We start from the raw sequence: 17,891 nt of genomic DNA on the forward strand, positions 1-17,891 counted from the left end.
GAGGTTCAAGTCTACACAGAGGCATCTTGTAAGAAAGGCCTGGTAATCTACTTCCAAAAAATCAGCCATTTTAGACTCTATGGAGTACAATTCTAGTCTGACATGCATGGGGTTGCCATGAGTCAGAATTGACTTGTTGGTAATTTTTTTTTTAATGCCAATTAATAGTATATTGTTGTTGTTGTTGGGTTCTGTCCAGTTGATGCTGACTCATAGTGACCATATATGACAGAGTATAACTGCCCTATAGAGCTTCCTAAGCTATAATCTTTATGGCAGCAGATCACCAGGTTTTTTTGCACACGGAGCAGGTGATAGTTCAAACCACCATCCAGTTGCTTAGCAACTGAGTACTTAACCATTGCTCTACCAGGGCTTCTTGATAGTAGATTAAACCCAAAAACCCTGTTGCTGTCAAGTCAATTCTGACTCATAGCAACCCTATAGGTTGGTGTAGAACTGCCCTATAGAGTTTACAAGGAGTGGCTGGTGGATTCGAATTGCTGAACTTTTGGTTAGCAGCCAAGCTCTTAATCACTGCACCACCAGGGCTGCAAAATAGTAGATTAGGTAAATAAATTATGGGCTGTCTATATAATGGAACACTGTAGTTTTTTAAACTAAATTTTAGTGTGGAAAGTGAATGAATATTGAAGGACAAGGAGAACATTTTAAATAATTGTGTATAAAATGCTCCTATTTGGTTAAAGATGAACAATAGATATATAATAAATATATCCATAAAATGGAAGGGGCTCTGGTGGGATATGTATCAAATTGTTAACAATTGCTATAGGGGTTATTCTGGAGTTGCTTTCCAAAATATCACGTACTGCTAGTATAATAAAATATATTTTTATTGCAAGAACAAGCAGTGTAAATTTTGTTTTGTTTATGTAGAATAATATTCAGTTTCCTGTCAGTGATAAAAAGTAGTTTTTAAAGCAGTATAAGTTGCTCTCTTTTTAATAACTAAAGGAGAGAGAGGGAGAAAAATATGCATAGAAAAAGTGTAGAATGATGTAAAACCAAGATTTTTGAAGAGTTTATCTCTTGGTGATAGATCATTTTCTTTTATATTTTCTTAATTATTATTAAAATACACTTGTCTTATTATAACAAAGAACGGCTTCATGTTAAAAGAAGGGGCAAAGGGTTATGTTAAGCAGCCTAACTTTAAACATATCTATCATGTGAAAAATCCAAATTTATAAACTGGCTAAATTAGAAATCTCTTGGTTTCCCTGCAGTTTCTTCAATTGACTAAAAATACTGTCTTAGAATATTTGATTTACACACAGTTCTGAAGCCACCATTCTTAGTTTAAATGTGACTGTTTTCCATGTTAATATTACACTTTATAACTATAGCGTTGGACTTTGGTAACCTTTACAAGAGTAACTGATGCATAAAGTAAAAATTACAAATATTATTTGTGAATAAAACCCTAGATGGTGTACTAATATTTTAATAAATATTTTATTTTAAAAATGTCCTTAGGTTAATTGTTCTCGTTTCACTGTCTTCCCCTTTATTTTAAAGAAATAATTTGTAACTCATTTTATTCTTATATGCCATAGGATGTGTTTTGGAGATGCAGACAAAATATCTTTGATGAAATGAAGAAGAAATTTTTACAGGTAGACTGCTGATGTAATTGCTTTAGTGTGATAATCAGCAGAGCAAGTAACGGCATGTTAGTATTTTTATTTAATAACAAGGCATGTCTTAAGTTTTATGCTTGTTTGGCTATTTTATTTCTGCCCTATTTTAGTAATAAAAAAGTCACCTTAGGTGAATTTATGTTTGTTTATTTTTAACAAGTGAGTGAAGGGGAAAACTGATATAAAAACCACACACCACTTTGCTTTAGCTTTTGGGTATCATAGTTGTCTGTTTTTTAGGTATATTTATCTTCTGAAATACTGATAATGCTGGGAATTAAATAATTTAATAATAATCTTTAAAGTGAAAATTCAGGAATCCTGTTTGCAGAATTAAATAAAACTGTTACTCTTCTGACAGTCTGATTGCACTGTAAGCCTAAACTTCTCTGTGCTGTAGCACCCCATTCTAACCTTTACTTAATATCTCATTTTCCTTAGGTCCCTTTAGCTCTCATTTTTTTCCTCCAGGCTTTCTCCCTTAACTTCTTCTCTTCTCCCCAGTTGATCTGTTGAAAGAGACTACTTAGAAAAAGATCCTGTAAACAATAGCGCTGAAGGAAAGGACCTTAAAAATAATCTTTTTTTTTTTTTTTTTTTCCTTTAATGAAAGTTAGGATCCCCATCCCTGCCCCAGGAATTGTCACTTGTACAATCTGAATGAGGCTGATCACTTTTATAAACTTCAGTCAGCAAAATATTCACACCATCAATTCTCTTTAAATCTATAAAGTCGTAAAACCCATTGCCGTCAAGTCGATTCCAACTCATAGTGACCCTGAAGGACACAGTAGAACTGCCCCATAGGGTTTCTAAGGCTGAATTTTTTTTTTTTTTTCATAGCAGCCCCATGTGACAGAGTAGAACTGTCCTGTAGGATTTTCTAAGTTATAATTTTTTTTTGTTGTTGTTGTTATTATACTTTAGATGAAGGTTTACAGACAAACTAGTTTCTCGTTAAACAGTTACTACACATATGTTTTGTGACATTGGTTAACAACCCCACAACATGTCAACTCTCTCACTTCTCGACCTTGGGTTCCTTATTACCAGCTTTCCTGTCCCCTCCTGCCTTATAGTCCTTGCCCCTGGGCTGTTGTGCCCCTTTAGTCTTGTTTAGTTTTATGGGCCTGTCTGATCTTTGGCTGAGAGGTGAACCTCAGGAGTGACTTCATTACTGAGCTAAAAAGGTATCAGGGGGCCATACTCTCAGGGTTTCTCCAGCCTCTGTCAGGCCAGTAAGTCTGGTCTTTTTTTGTGAGTTAGAATTTTGTTCTACATTTTTCCTGAGCTCTGTCTGGTGCCCTCTATTGTGACCCCTGTCAGAGCAGTTAGTGGTGGTAGCTGGGGACCATCTAGCTGTACTGGGTTCAGTTTGATGGAGGCCATGGTAGATGTGGTTCATTAGTCCTTTGGACTAGTCTTTCCCTTGTGTGTTTAGTTTTCTTCACTCTTCTTGCTCCCAAAGGGGTGAGAACATTGGAGTATCTTAGATGGCTGCTCACAGGCGTTTAAAACTCCAGACACTACTCACCAAAGTAGAATGTAGAACTTTTTTTTTTTCCCCTAGTTTTTATTAAATTGACTTTAGAAGAAGGTTTACAGAACAAACTAGCTTTTCATCGACAGTTAGTAGACACATTGTTCTTTGACAGTGGTTAACAACCCCACGACATGTCAACAGTCTCCCTTCTCAATCCCAGGTTCCCTATTACCAGCTTTCCTGTTCTCTCCTGCCTTCTAGTCCCTGCCCCAGGGGTGGTGCACCCCTTTAGCCTTGTTTTGTTCCATGGGCCTGTTCAGTCTTTGGCTGAACCTCAGGAGTGACTTCATTACTGAGCTAAAAGGGTGTCCAGGGGCCATACTCTCAGGATTTCTCAAGTCTTTATCAGGCCAGCAAGCCGGGTCTTTCTTTTTGATTTAGAATTTTGTTCTTCATTTTTCTCTAGCTCTGTCCAGCCCCACCGTTGTGATCCCTGTCAGAGCAGTCAGTGGTAGCTGGATACCATCTAGTTTTACTGGACTCAGCCTGGTGGAAGCCATGGTTGATAGTGGTCCATTAGTCCTTTGGGCTAATCTTTCCCTCATATCTTTAGTTTTCTTCATTCTTCCTTGCTCCCGAAGAGGTGAGACTAGTGTAGTATCCTAGATGGCCGCTCACAGGTTTTTAAGACCCCACATGCTACTCACCAAAGTAGACTGTAGAACATTTTCTTTATAAATGATGTTATGCCAGTTGAACTAGATGTTCCCTGAGACCATGGTCCCCACAGCCCTTAGCCCAGCAATTCTGTCCCTCAGGGAGTTTGGATTTATCTGTGGAGCTTCCACGACCTTGCTCAAGGCTGTAAATCTTTATGGAAGCAGACTGCCACATCTTTCTGCAGAGTGACTAGTGGATTCAAGCTGCCAAGGCTTTTGGTTAGCATCCAAGTGCTTAATCATGAACTGTGGACACCCTGAAGGGTAATGCTGTATGGCTTTTTTTCTTAGCTTATAGTAGCTCCTGTGCGAAGGCATAGATAAAATGGACTTACTCGTGAATTTTTTTTTTTAAGTTTATAACCATAATCTTATTATTATTTGTAATAACATTGGATGACAGTCTTGAGAGAAAATGCATTGACTATGAAATTTAGAAGTGAAGAGATCCCTTCATAAGGGTTATAGTCTTTATCTTAAAATTTTTCTCTCAGAAGCATCTAAAACATAATTTGGAATTTTGACATTAAATTGTTTGCTACATGCTGGTGATACTGTGAAGGAGCCCTGGTGACACAGTGAGGTTAGCGCTTGGCTGTTAATCAAAAGGTCGCAGGTTAGAACTCACCAACCACTCCGCAGAAGAAAGATGTGGTAGCCTGCTTCAGTAATGGCTAAATCACAGAAAAAGCCAAACATGTTGCTGTTGAGTCGATTCCAACTCATAGCACCCTATAGGACAGAGTAGAACGGCCCCATAGAGTTTCCAAGGAGCGTCTGGTTTATTCGAACTGCCAACTCTTTGGCTAGCAGCCATAGCTCTTAACCACTGTGCCACCAGGGTTTCCTCAGTAATGGTTACAGCCTTGGAAACCCTACTCCTTCCTATAGGGTCGCTGTGAGTCTGAATCAGCTCGATGGCAATGGGAAGTGATACTATGAACATATACCACCAGTTGCACACCTCATTTTGCATTTGTAATGAGAAAACCAATGAACTATTTTTTGTGAAATGAAAGTTATGATGTTAACTTCCAGGATGTCAGTTTTAAACTTAAAACTGCTAAGAATGCCAAGGAAAGAAGAGGAGAAAAGATGACAAGTGGCAAACACGCCTTCAGCAGGCTCCAAGATTTATTAGACAGAAGAACTATCTATGTCAACCACTTCTAGAGATCCCTAGCAATGAGTCTGTCTTTGGAAGAAAAATATGTTTGTACTGTTTTTATCACAATATGTTAATACCCTTTTGCAAACAAAAGTATGATTTTATTCTTTTCTGTCTTCAAGGGTACTTCAGACTTTGCTAGGAAATGTTTTGTTTCTGCAGTGAACATAAAAAACACAGAACATTCTTTTAGTAAAATGTATAGATGAATGTAATTGTTGACATTCCTCTTATTCTCACAAGTGTAATATTGGTATGAGTTGTATGTAAAATGAAGTTTTAATTTTGTGCTTAAGATTTTTTGTCCTTGATCAAATTTTATGTGTGGAAAACTATGACCCTTTCATAGCTCACGTAAGATATATTAAATGCTTTCCTAAATGAAACATGCTTTAAGCTTTTCTAAAACTTTGCGCTTGTTTTCTCTTACCTTGAGTTCACAGTTGAATGCATTTGACTCTGAAATTTTGCTCCTTTCCCTGAATCATGAGGTATCCTCAGTTGCTTTTCTTTCAAGTTCAATGTGTACTTAAATGGACTTTTTCCCACCTCCCTGCTCCTACACACTTTCCAACTAGAGCTTGCATGTGCTTAAATGTATATTTCTGTTATCTACTGGTATGTAACAGACTACTCCAAAATTTAGTGGTTTAAAATGACTAGTTTATTTGTTTACGATTCTGTCCAGTGAGAATTTGGGCAGGGCTCAGCTGGGCAGTTCTTCTGCTTCACGTGGCATCATCTGGGCTCAATACTTGGTTCCTCTCAAATAGTGGCCGGGTTTAGCTGGAATGTCCAAGAAAGCTTTTCTCTATTATTCAGTTGTCTCAGTGCTCCACTAAGCAGCCACTTTCTCTCTGCATGGATTGTTAGGATTTCCTCACAGCATTCTGGCCCCAGGGTAATTGGACTTCTTTCTTATTTGGTGGATGGCTTCCAAGAGGGAGCATTCTAAAAGGGGCAAAAACAGAAGCCTTAAATTATACAATATCACTTCTGTCACATTCTGTTGGTACAAGTCAGTCATATGGCCAGCCCCAGATTCTAGGGAGGAGGAAAAAGAAAAAGGAAAAAAGTGGCAAAGAATTTTTAGCCATTTTTAATCTACCTCGTGTTTCCACCTTTTAGTGCCTCCTATCCTATTTTCATTCTGTTGTACATGGGGTCACTATGATTCAGAATTGACTCAACAGTACCTAACAACAATAATGTCCCATTTTCATAATCCTGAGAAACACCTTGTATTTAAATGTTTTGGAAGTCTGCATGTTTAACTTAATATGGTAGAGTTTTTTTCCTCCTGAAACGCAGTTATAAAATAATTAGTATAGCTTATGCATTGATGATATCTAAGAATTGCAAAAGTTTGTTTTGCTTTTTTTCCCCCAGTATGTTACTGATAAGTTCCCAAATTAGGAAGAAAGAAGGAGGGAAATTTCACCTCAGTGTGAATTGTGTTGACAATAGTGATCTCAAAATTGAGATGCAATCCCTGGACGGTAGCCACATGTTAGATTAAATTATAGGTGAAATAAAGAATGGTCCATAAAATAAATAGAATTTGTAAGTGACTAGCTTAGAGCTTTCAAAAAGAGCAGAACATTTTTGTTAGTCTATTAATTATCCTAAAATTGAATTTAAGAGACTCAGCAATTTTACTTTGTAGGAATTTCAAAGAAACGGAAAAGTACCCAAAGAAAAGGTGTTTATCACTTAATTATTTCTAAAGTACAGTAAAATCTAGTCGAAGAGTCAGTAAAATAGAGTTGATTAAATGAATTATTTGTGTAATAAAATACTATTCAGCTGTTAAATGGATGAGTTAGGAAAAGTTTGACAGGGAAAGATTAAATTTATAAGTGAAGAAAGAAATTATAAAACGTCATGTATTTTCAAAATCCAATGTTTATTTTAAAAAACTGAGCATGTATGTTGTATATGGAAAAATATTAGGAAGGATATGCACCAAAATGTTAGTAGTTATCTCAGGGTTCAGAGATTATAGAGGAGTTCCACTTTTTCCTTTGCACTCTATTTCTTAATACTTATATCTACATAAAAGGAAACTCTTGACATTAAAAAGAATAAAAAACACACTTGGAATTAAATTTTGTTTCCTGTGATACAGTTAGTCTTCACATGAGAATTCATTTGGAAATAGTTTTCCCACAGTCTTTGAGTGGAAGGAGAGGAGTCTGGAGTGCCTAAACCTTGTGGTCGCATTTTTCAAACGGTACAGAACTGGGGTTGGGGGGGCGGGGAACAAAACCTGTTTCCTTCAAGTCGATTCCAACCCATAGCGACCCTATAGGACAAAATAGAACTGCCCCATAGGTTTTCCAAGGAGCAGCTCATGGATTTGAACTGCCAACCTTTTTGGTCAGCGGCCAGACACTTAACCACCGGGCAGCCAGGGCTAAAAAAAAAAAAAAAAGAAGGTACTAATGTGGGACTATATATTGCTGCCATATCACCATACTCAATGTATAGTACTATATCAGCACTCTGATTTCTGAATTCTTAGATAACTTCATCTTCCTTGGATCATCAACCCCAACCTATCTGAAACTTTAAAAACTACTATAATATTTTATGTCTGGAAAAGGTGAATCATTCAGTCTTACCCTACCTCTAAGTATAATATCCAAACTATAAAAGTAGGTCTTTTGTAGTTTAAAGTTATTTTGAGTTGTTTAACCAGGGTTTTAAACAGCTGTCAACTTTATCTTTCTCAATTTGGGATTAAAATATATATAAAAGAATCCATTATGTGTATTAGTTGTAACACCATAAATTTATAGGTGAAGGTTTTTTTCCTTATCTGATTGAGAATTAAACTAGTAATGATCTTTTGTGTTATCCTGTTTATTTTGCAGAAATACATTTCCCTTTATGTTTGTAAATGAGTTATTGCTGGTAATTACATATTTTGACTTGTCTAAAATATTGTGCTAGTCAGTATGTTTTAAGTATTATACTTCTTTTTTAGCAACATATTTCTGTTCTAAATTGGATTAACCTTATTTTTAATTACATTTAAATGCATATGGCAGCAACAAGTTGTAATTGGGTTCCCCTCACCAAACAAACAAACAAACAGAAAAACCTTGGGGCTATCCAAATTCTTGTCAGTGATAATAATTATTCTCATTTAAAGATGGATCATGCAGAAACAACAAAAGATTGGGGTTGATATTGTTGTAAAAAAAGAAGAAGAAATTCTTGTATGTAGCACTAGTTTGTAGAGGTCATATTTCTGAATAGTCTGTTATGGGATTGGTGAGAGATCCCTCAGTTAAATGACTGCTGCGTTTGATTTTGAGGGAAAGCAAGAGGTTTACATAACCAGATTTGCACTTTAGAAATACCATCCTGGATCTAAGCAAGATAAAATTGAAGGAAGGAAAACTGCTCAGAAGCTAATGGAGAAAGATCATGACTGCAGCAGGATGAAGAGAAGTAGGTAATTCAGGAGGTAGCCAGAAGGTAGAATTGATAGAGTTTGATGTTGTGTGAGGTGTAGAAGGAGGAGACAAGAAAGATACTCGGCTCTGGGTAGATGATGGTGCTGTTCATTGAGTTGGAAATTATAGGCATACAGAGCAAGCCTGCCACTAAACTATCTGATGCAAAAAGAAAAATGGCCTTTGTGTTGTCAGCAGCTTGAAGATGGAGGGCATAGCTTCTTTGAGAAAGCCTACTTTTAAAATCTTTTGTTTTGATAATTACTGAATTATACACTTGGTGAAAAAGAAGGAAGGAGAATTTGTGACATATACTGTCTTCAGTATTGGTAATAGAGAAAAAGGATTTTTTTCTTGCTTTTCCCTCCCATTACCGCTGGCTGATCTGCTTGGATAAGCTTGTCAGCTCCAATACATTATATATGAGACTTTCTGGCCGTCTGGGCTATGGGTACAGCAGAGTAAAGGTGAGGAGGTCTGATTGTCTGTGTCCCTTCGTTACAGATTTTGCAGTTTTTAGACAGTTCCCACTGAATTTCTATACAAATCTCTTTCTGTTTTCCAGGAGACCCAGAAATGCTTGCTTTGCTAGCATAGTAATGACACATTTTTAAGGAAACAGTTATTTTTAACTTAAAATTGCTCAAGTGTACTTCTTCATGGCTTGTTGACCACTGACTTAACAACCTTAAAAGGTGAAAGCAAATGCCCACAAGAATCACTGTTGATTCTGAAATATGCCCAAGTTTTTCCAGAACAATCCTATATGGTGTTTTATAGACATACCCATTAGAGTGTGTTTCAGACATAAAACAGTAGTACTGGCATATAGAAAATATTTAGTATTTTGTTGATTCTTTTGGATTTAGCCGTAAAATTTTATGGCTAATTAGTTATTTTGTTTTCCATTAAAGATAAATAATATTCATTCTTTTTTTAATTTCAGATAGAAAATGCTGCTGAAGAACCTAGAGTCTTATGTATAATACAAGATACTACTAATTCGAAGACAGTGAATGAACGGATCACTTTAAATTTACCAGCTTCTACCCCACTCAGAAAGCTGTTTGAAGATGTGGCCAACAAAGTAGGCTACATAAATGGAACCTTTGATCTGGTGTGGGGAAATGGAATCAATACTGCTGATATGGTAAAACTCGAGACTTAAAGCATCTTTTCTTAGGCAGCTAATAAAATTATTATACCCATTTGTTGTTGTTAATAATTACATTAAATCCTGGAAGGCTTTCTGATTGATATAAGCAAACGTATAGCAACTATAGTAAGAGCCTTGTGCAGCTCAGTACTTGGATCCCTCCTCTTCCGTTTTCCTCCATTCTGGATTAAGCATCTGCTTATCCTGAAATGTCATTTTGTTGGTTTTTTCATTCAGGTAAGGTGACTATTGTAATATTAGGTCAACTTATATTTTTAAATGGATATAAAATCATAAATGGACATAAAATCATAAGTAGTCCTATGATCTGAATTTTAGAAAAGAAGAAAAAATGTATATAAAAAGAAAAAAGTGGAAGGATATATACCCCAATGTTAACAGAGATTATCTCTAAGTGACTTCTGTTTCTTTTCGAGTGTGTTTTCTGGGTAACTTTTTAAAATTTTATGTGTAGTTTTTTCCCTATGAATATGAATTCCTTTTGACTTTAACTCTCAAGTTCAAAAAAACATTTTTAATGGCTATAGTCTTCCCTACACCCTCACTTTTCTCAACATTGGTCAGGAATATGAATGAGTAGTGCATGAGGCATATAAAGTTCTGTCTCCCATCTATCAACTCGAGTGTATCAGAATGACAGTTAAGGTTGAAATTGCTCTACCAGATAAAAAATCTTAGATGTTTAATTTTCAAAGGAGTGATCACTTCTTCCTAGGATCTTCCGGATCCTGACTGTGGACTTGAAATAGGTACCATTTATCATTACAGGCTTTCCCTTAAGCGGTCTTTCTGAAGGTGCCCATTTTGTTATGTTATAGAATTATTTTGGTTGTGTTGCTTAGTGTATTGCTTATCTGGGAATTCATTATATTCATAGATAAGTTAGATCTGGAGCCCTGGCAGCGTAGTGGTTAAGTTCTCAGCTGCTGTCCAAAAGGTTGGCAGTTTGAATTTACCAGCCTGTTCTTGGAAACCCTGTGAGGCTCTTCTGTCCTGTTGGGTCGCTATGAGTTGGAATCAACTGCACGGCAGTGGGTCGGGTTGAGTTAGATCTAAGCCTACCTTAACAGAAATTTATCAACATCATTATTTTTAAAAATACCATTTGAGCCCAATAAATGTAGAAATACATCTTTTTGCATATCACTTGTTTTTTCCATTGCTGCAATTAATACTTTTTCATAATCTAAGATATCTCCTTTTCTACCTGTAGGCTCCACTGGATCATACCAGTGACAAGTCTCTTCTTGATGCTAATTTTGAGCCAGGAAAGAAGAACTTTCTGCATTTGACAGATAAAGATGGTGAACAGCCTCAGATACTGTTGGTAAGCTATTTAGAAAGTCCTATATATATAATTTTTGTGTACTTTCACCTACCACTTGAGAATGCAGTTTTCCAAAAGAAGGAGGAGAGATGTGTTTTGTAATATAGAATATTATAAAATGTAATAGGATATTTTTCCTTGTTTAGTTTTGCTTTATTCTATGTGTACGTCTTAACACGGTGATGCAGGGCATCCATAGCATCATTATTTGTGTATATATTCTGTTGCCACTTTTTGCTCAGCCTGTTTTTGGAAATTATATCATAAAGCAGGTTATGTTTTCCCAAGGAAACCGTTACAATTGTAAGCTGCATTCAGAATCAGAGATATAGCATCAGATTTCCTTGATTCCGTTCTCCTACTTTCCTGGGTTTTTCAAAGCTGTAACTGCAGTTCTTCTGAAACAGGTTAATACATGATGAGTTGAAGCACCAAGTTCTGATAAATCTTGGTTTTGTTAATTAAATTAACACTTACTGATAAGATGTAAAATAGCTAGGCTACTTGGCAAGACCTTATTTATTGTAATCCTTCATCACTACACATTCAGATAAAAATTTTATGGAATTCCTGTTATATACAATTCACATTAGTAGTTCCTTGGGCTTCCAAATGATAGATAATACAGCTTCAGGCATCAGAAAATTTTTATTATGGTTGGGGTATGTTACATACCTATGAAAATAAACAATTTAAAGTAGTACTGACATAAAAAAAAACCCAAATCAGTTGCCATTGACTCGGCTCCCACTCATGGCAGTGCCATATGTCTCATAGTAGAACTGTGCCTTATAAGGTTTCTTTTTTTTGGTTAACTTTTTATTGTACGTTACGTGAAAGTTTATGGACCAAATTAGTTTCCTGTTCGATAGTTTGTACATAAAGTGTTCTGTGACATTGGTTTCATTCCCCACAATGTGTCAGCACCCACCGCATTTCCATCCTAGTTTCCCCATTTCCTTTCGTCCTCAATTGCCACTCCTTCCTGCCTTTTCATTCTTGGTTTTGGGCACACGTTGCCCTTTTGATCTCATTAATTGATTTTTCTAAGGAGCTCGTTCCTTTCGGGTGTTATTGTTTATTTTATCGGCCTGTCTTTGATGTGGCTGAAAGTTGGTCTCTGGGAGGAATGCCTTCAGTTCCAGGTCAGAAGGGTATCTTAGGGCCATAGTCTTAGGGGTCCCTACAGTCTCTGTCAGACCAGTAAGTCTGATCTTTTTGGTAAATTTGATTTTTTTTTTGTTGTACAGTTCTTCTCCCACTTTGTCTGGGACCCTCTGTTGGCATCCCAGTCAGAGCAGTCGTGGTGGTAGCCAGGAACCATCTAGTTCTTCTGGTCTTGGAGTCGTGTAGGCTGTGGTTCATGGGGTCCATTAATCCTTTGGACTAATCGCTCCCTTGAGTCTTTGGTTTTATTCGCTGTATTTGCTCCGGACGTTAAGAGACCAATAGTTGTATCTTAGATGGCTGCTCACAAGCTATTAAGACCCCAGAAGTTATTCACCAAAATAGGATGCAGAGCTTTGTCTTTATAAACTATGTTGTACCAGTTGACATAGATGTCCCCTGAGTTTATGGGCCTTCGCCTTCCAACCTAGGAACTTCATCCTGTAAGGTATTTAATTATGTGTAAGAAGTTGCCTGAACTGTGGCCCTTGTGTGCTCTATTGTTTATATTAATATGTAAGCAGCACATCCAGTTATGTGTGTAGAAATATCCACCACCAAACCTATATCTGCAGGTGGGTGTGTTCTCTCATACCTTCCCACACCTGTTGGCATATGTGTCTGCCTATGTTTCCATTTGAAAATTAGTATTTGGTAATACTATTGTTGCAGGATTGTCTGTGCTATAGTAATTGTAACCGTTGTTGCCTTTTGTTCTTACGTTCCTCTCGGTATCCTCCCATGCTTGGTCATGTTTTGCTGACTTCCCTCATATTGTGTATTGCCTTTCCATTCACCAGTATTAACACATGTCTTCTATCCATTTGGTCATTTTTCCTCCCTCTCCTGCCCATCCCTGGTAACCATCGGTTCTTTTTTTTTTTTCTGTGCGTAAACCTTTTCTTGTTTCTTCTAATACTGGTCCCATACAATATTTATCCTTTAGTGATTAACTTAATTGTTATGATGTCTCCAGATTCATCCATTTTGCAGGATATTTCACGGATTCGTCATTATTCTTTAACATTGCATAGTATTCCTTTGTGTGTATGTATCACAGCTTGTTAATCCATTCATCTGTTGATAGGCACTTAGATTGTTTCCATGTTTTTGCTGTTGTGAATAATGCTGCAATGAACATGGGTGTGCATATATCTATTCATGTCACAGCTCTTATCTCTTTAAGATATATACCTAGGAGTAGGATTGTTTGATCATATGATATTTCTATTTCTAGCTTTTTGAGGAAGGGCCATACCATTTTCCATAGTGGTTGTACCATTTTACATTTCCACCAGCAGTGTATGAGAGTTCAGCCTTTGTACAACCTCCCCAACATTTGTAATTTTCTGTTTTTTTGATTAGTGCTAGAAATGTCAGGGTGAGATGGTATCTCATTGTAGTTTTGATTTGCAGCTCTCTGATGGCTAGTGATCATGAACATTTCTTCATGTGTTTGTTAGCCGTCTGAATGTATTCTTTGGTAAAGTCTCTGTTCATATCCTTGGCCCATTTTTTAACTGGGTTGCTTGTCTTTTTGTTGTTGAAGTGTTCTATAAATTTTAGATATGTCATAGCCAAAATTTTTTTCCCAGTCTGTGGGTTCTCTTTTCTTTTTTGGAGAAGTCTTTTGATAAGCTTAAGTGTTTAAGTTTTAGGAGGTTCCATTTATCTAGTTCATCTTCTGCTGTTTGTGCATTTTTAGTTATGTTTGGTATCCTATTTATGCCGTATATTAGGGCCCCTAGCGCTGTCCTTGTTTTTTCTTCCATGATCTTTATAGTTTTAGGTTTTCTGTTTAAGTCTTTGATCTATTTTGAGTTAGATTTTGTATATGGTGTGAGGTATGAGTCCTGTTTCCTATTTTCACAAATAGGCATCCAGCTTTGCATCACCATTTGTTAAGGAGACTGTCTTTTCCCCATTTAATGGACTTTGGCCCTTTGTCAAGGATCAGCTGTCCATAGATGGATGGATTTATGTCTGGGTTCTTGGTTATGCTCCAATGGTCTGTGTGTCTGTTGTACCACTACCAGGCATGACTACCATGATTGTATAGTAGGTCTGAGATCAGGTAGCATGAGGCCTCCTACTTTGTTCTTCTTCAGTAATGCTTAGCTTATCTGAGGCCTCTTCCCTTCCCTTATAAAGTTGGTGATTAGTTTTTCTACCTCGTTAGAGAATGCTGTTGGAAGCCTGGTACTGGTACAACAACAGGCACATAGACCAATGGAACAGAATTGAGAACCCAGATATAAATCCATCCACATATGAGCAGCTGATAGTTGACAAAGGCCCAGTGTCAGTTAATTGGGGAAAAGATAGTCTTTTTAACAAATGGTGCTGGCATAACTGGATATCCATTTGCAAAAAAATGAAACAGGACTCATACCTCACACCACGCACAAAAACTCTCCAAGTGGATCAAAGACCTAAACATAAAGACTAAAACGATAAAGATCATGGAAGAAAAAATAGGGACAACCTTAGGAGCCCTAATACGAGGCATAAACAGAATACAAAACATTACTTAAAAATGATGAAGAGAAACCAGATAACTGGGAGCTCCTAAAAATCAAACACCTGTGCTCATCTAAAGACTTCACCAAAAGAGTAAAAAGACCACCTACAGACTGGGAAAAAATTTTCAGCTATGGCATCTCTGACCAGCGCCTGATCTCTAAAATCTATATGATTCTGTTAAAACTCAACCACAAAAAGACAAAGAACCCAATCAAAAAGTGGGCAAAGTATATGAACACGCGCTTCACTAAAGAAGATATTCAGGCAGCTAACAGATACATGAGAAAATGCTCTCGATCATTAGCCATTAGAGAAATGCAAGTTTAAACTACGATGAGACTCCATCTCACTCCAGCAAGGCTGGTATTAATCCAAAAAACACGAAATAATAAATGTTGGAGAGGCTGCGGAGAGATTGGAACTCTTATACACTGCTGGTGGGAATGTAAAATGGTACAACCACTTTGGAAATCTATCTGGCGTTTTCTTAAACAGTTAGAAATAGAACTACCATACAACCCAGAAATCCCACTCCTTGGAATATACCCTAGAGAAATAAGAGCCTTTACACGAACAGATATATGCACACCCATGTTTATTGCAGCGCTGTTTACAATAGCAAAAAGCTGGAAGCAACCAAGGTGTCCATCAGTGGATGAATGGTTAAATAAATTCTGGTATATTCACACAGTGGAATGCTATGCATCGATGAAGAACAGTGATGAATCTGTGAAACATTTCATAACATGGAGGAACCTGGAAGGCATTATGCTGAGTGAAATTAGTCAGATGCAAAAGGACAAATACTGTATAAGACCACTATTATAAGATCTTGAGAAATAGTATAAACTGAGAAGAACACATTCTTTTGTGGTTACAAGAGGGGGGAGGAAGGGAGGGTGGGAGAGGGTTATTTACTGATAAGGTAGTAGATAAGAACTACTTTAGGTGAAGGTTAGGACAATACTCAATACAGGGACGGTCAGCTCAACTGGACTGGACCAAAAGCAAGGAAGTTTCCGGGATAAACTGAATGCTTCGAAGGTAAGAACTACTTTAGGTGAAGGGAAGGACAATACTCAATACAGGAAAGGTCAGCTCAACTGGACTGGACCAAAAGCAAAGAAGTTTCCGGGATAAACTGAATGCTTCGAAGGTCAGTGGAGCAAGGGTGGGGGTTTGGGGACTGTGGTTTAAGGGGACTTCTAAGTCAGTTGGCAAAATAAATTCTATTATGAAAATATTCTGCATCCCATTTTGAAGTGTGGCATCTGGGGTCTTAAATGCTAACAAGCGGCCATCTACGATGCATCAATTGGTCTCAACTCACCTGGATCAAAGGAGAATGAAGAACACCAAGGTCACACGATAACTATGAGCCTGAAACAGAAAGGGCCACATGAACTAGAGACTTACATCATCCTGAGACCAGAAGAACTAGATGGTGCCTGGCCACAACCGATGACTGTCCTGACAGGGAGCACAACAGAGAACGCCTGAGGGAGCAGGAGAACAGTGGGATGCAGACCCCAAGTTCTCATAAAAAGACCAGGCTTAATGGTCTGACTGAGACTAGAAGAATCCCAGTGGTCATGGTTCCCAAACCTTCTGTTGTCCCAAGACAGGAACCATTCCCGAAGACAACTCATCAGACATGGAGGGGAGTGGACAATGGGTTGGAGAGAGATGCTGATGAAGAGTGAGCTACTTGTATCAGGTGGACACTTGAGACTGTATTGGCATCTCCTGTCTGGAGGGGAGATGGTAGGGTAGAGAGGGTTAGAAACTGGCAAAACGGTCACAAAAGGAGAGAATGGAAGGAGGGAGCGGGCTGACTCATTAGGGGGAGAGTAAATGGAAGTATGCAGTAAGGTGTATATAAGCTTATATGTGACAGACTGACTTGATTTGTAAACTTTTACTTGAAGCACAATAAAAATTATGAAAAAAAAGAATGCTGTTGGAATTTGAACCAGTATTGCATTATGTCTGTAGATCACATGGGGTAGTATTGACAGTTTCACAATGTTCAGTCTTCCTATCCATCAGCATGGTATGTTTTTCCATTTATGTAGGTTTCTTTTAGTGCTGTTTTGTTGTTTTCTTTGTATAGGTCTTTATGTCCCAGGTTAGATTTATTCTTAATCTTTTTATCTTTTGGGGGTCTATTGTAAATGGTATTGTTTTCCTGATTCTCTTCTCAAAGTTCTCTTTGTTGATGTAGAGGAATCCAATTGATTTTTGTACATTGATCTTGTGTCCTGCTACTTTGCTGAATTCTTCTGTTAGTTCTAATAGCTTTTTTTTGTGGAATCTTTGGGATTTTTGATGTATAGGATCATATTATCTGCAAACAGGGATAGTTTTACTTCTTCCTTACCAAATTGGATGCACTTTATTTACTTTTCTTTTCTTATTGCTCTAGCTAGGACTTCAAGCACAGTGTTGAATAAGAGTGATCATAAAGGGTATCATTGTCTGGTTCCTGTTAAGTGAAATACTTTCAGTCTGTATTGAGAATAATGTTGGCTGTTGGTTTTGTATAAATGCTCTTTATTATGTAGAAGAATTTCCCTTCTTTTCCTGTCTTGCTGATAGTTTTTACCAGGCATGGGTGTAAGACTTCATCAGGTTCCTTTTCAGCATGGATTGAAATGATTATGTGATTCTTTTATTTATGTGGTAGATTATGTTGATTGGTTTTCTAATGTTGAACCTTCCTAGCATACCTGGTATGAGTCCCACTTGGTCTTAGTATATTAATTTTTTGATATGATGCTGAATTCTGTCGGCAAGAATTTTGTTGAGAATTTTTGCATCTGTATTCATTAGGGACATTGGTCTGTAATTTTTTTTTTTTTTTTTTGAGGTATCTTTGCCTGGCTTTGATATCAGGGTTATGTTGGATTCATAGAATGAATTTGGGAGTATTCCTTCCTTTTCTATACTCTGAAATAGTTTGAGTGGTGTTGGTGTGAGCTGTTCTCTGAATGGTGGAGTTATCCAGTGAAGCTGTCCAGGCCAGGGTTGTTTTTGTTGTTGTTGTTGTCGTTGGGAGTTTTTTTTTTTTTTTTTTTTTTTTACCTCTTCAGTTTCTTCTTTTGTCATGGGTCTGTTGAGTTATTCTACCTCAGTTTGTGTAAGCATAGGTAGGTAGTGTGTTTCTAGATATTTTTCCATTTCCCCTAAGTTTTCAAAT

The 17,891-nt window shown here is 37.2% G+C and overlaps 1 protein-coding gene across 1 annotated transcript in view; it reads left to right on the forward strand.

Moving 5' to 3' along the window:
* USP47 (ubiquitin specific peptidase 47) overlaps positions 1-17,891 on the forward strand; it is a 149,085-nt gene that overhangs the window by 50,108 nt on the left and 81,086 nt on the right. Inside the window, exons 2-3 of the mRNA XM_049890401.1 lie at positions 9,445-9,648; positions 10,889-11,002. Of these exons, the coding sequence (XP_049746358.1) occupies positions 9,445-9,648; positions 10,889-11,002 (318 nt within the window). The remainder of the gene's footprint in view (positions 1-9,444; positions 9,649-10,888; positions 11,003-17,891) is intronic.

This window comes from Elephas maximus, chromosome 7 (assembly GCF_024166365.1).
Source record: "Elephas maximus indicus isolate mEleMax1 chromosome 7, mEleMax1 primary haplotype, whole genome shotgun sequence".
Lineage (NCBI taxonomy): Eukaryota > Metazoa > Chordata > Mammalia > Proboscidea > Elephantidae > Elephas > Elephas maximus.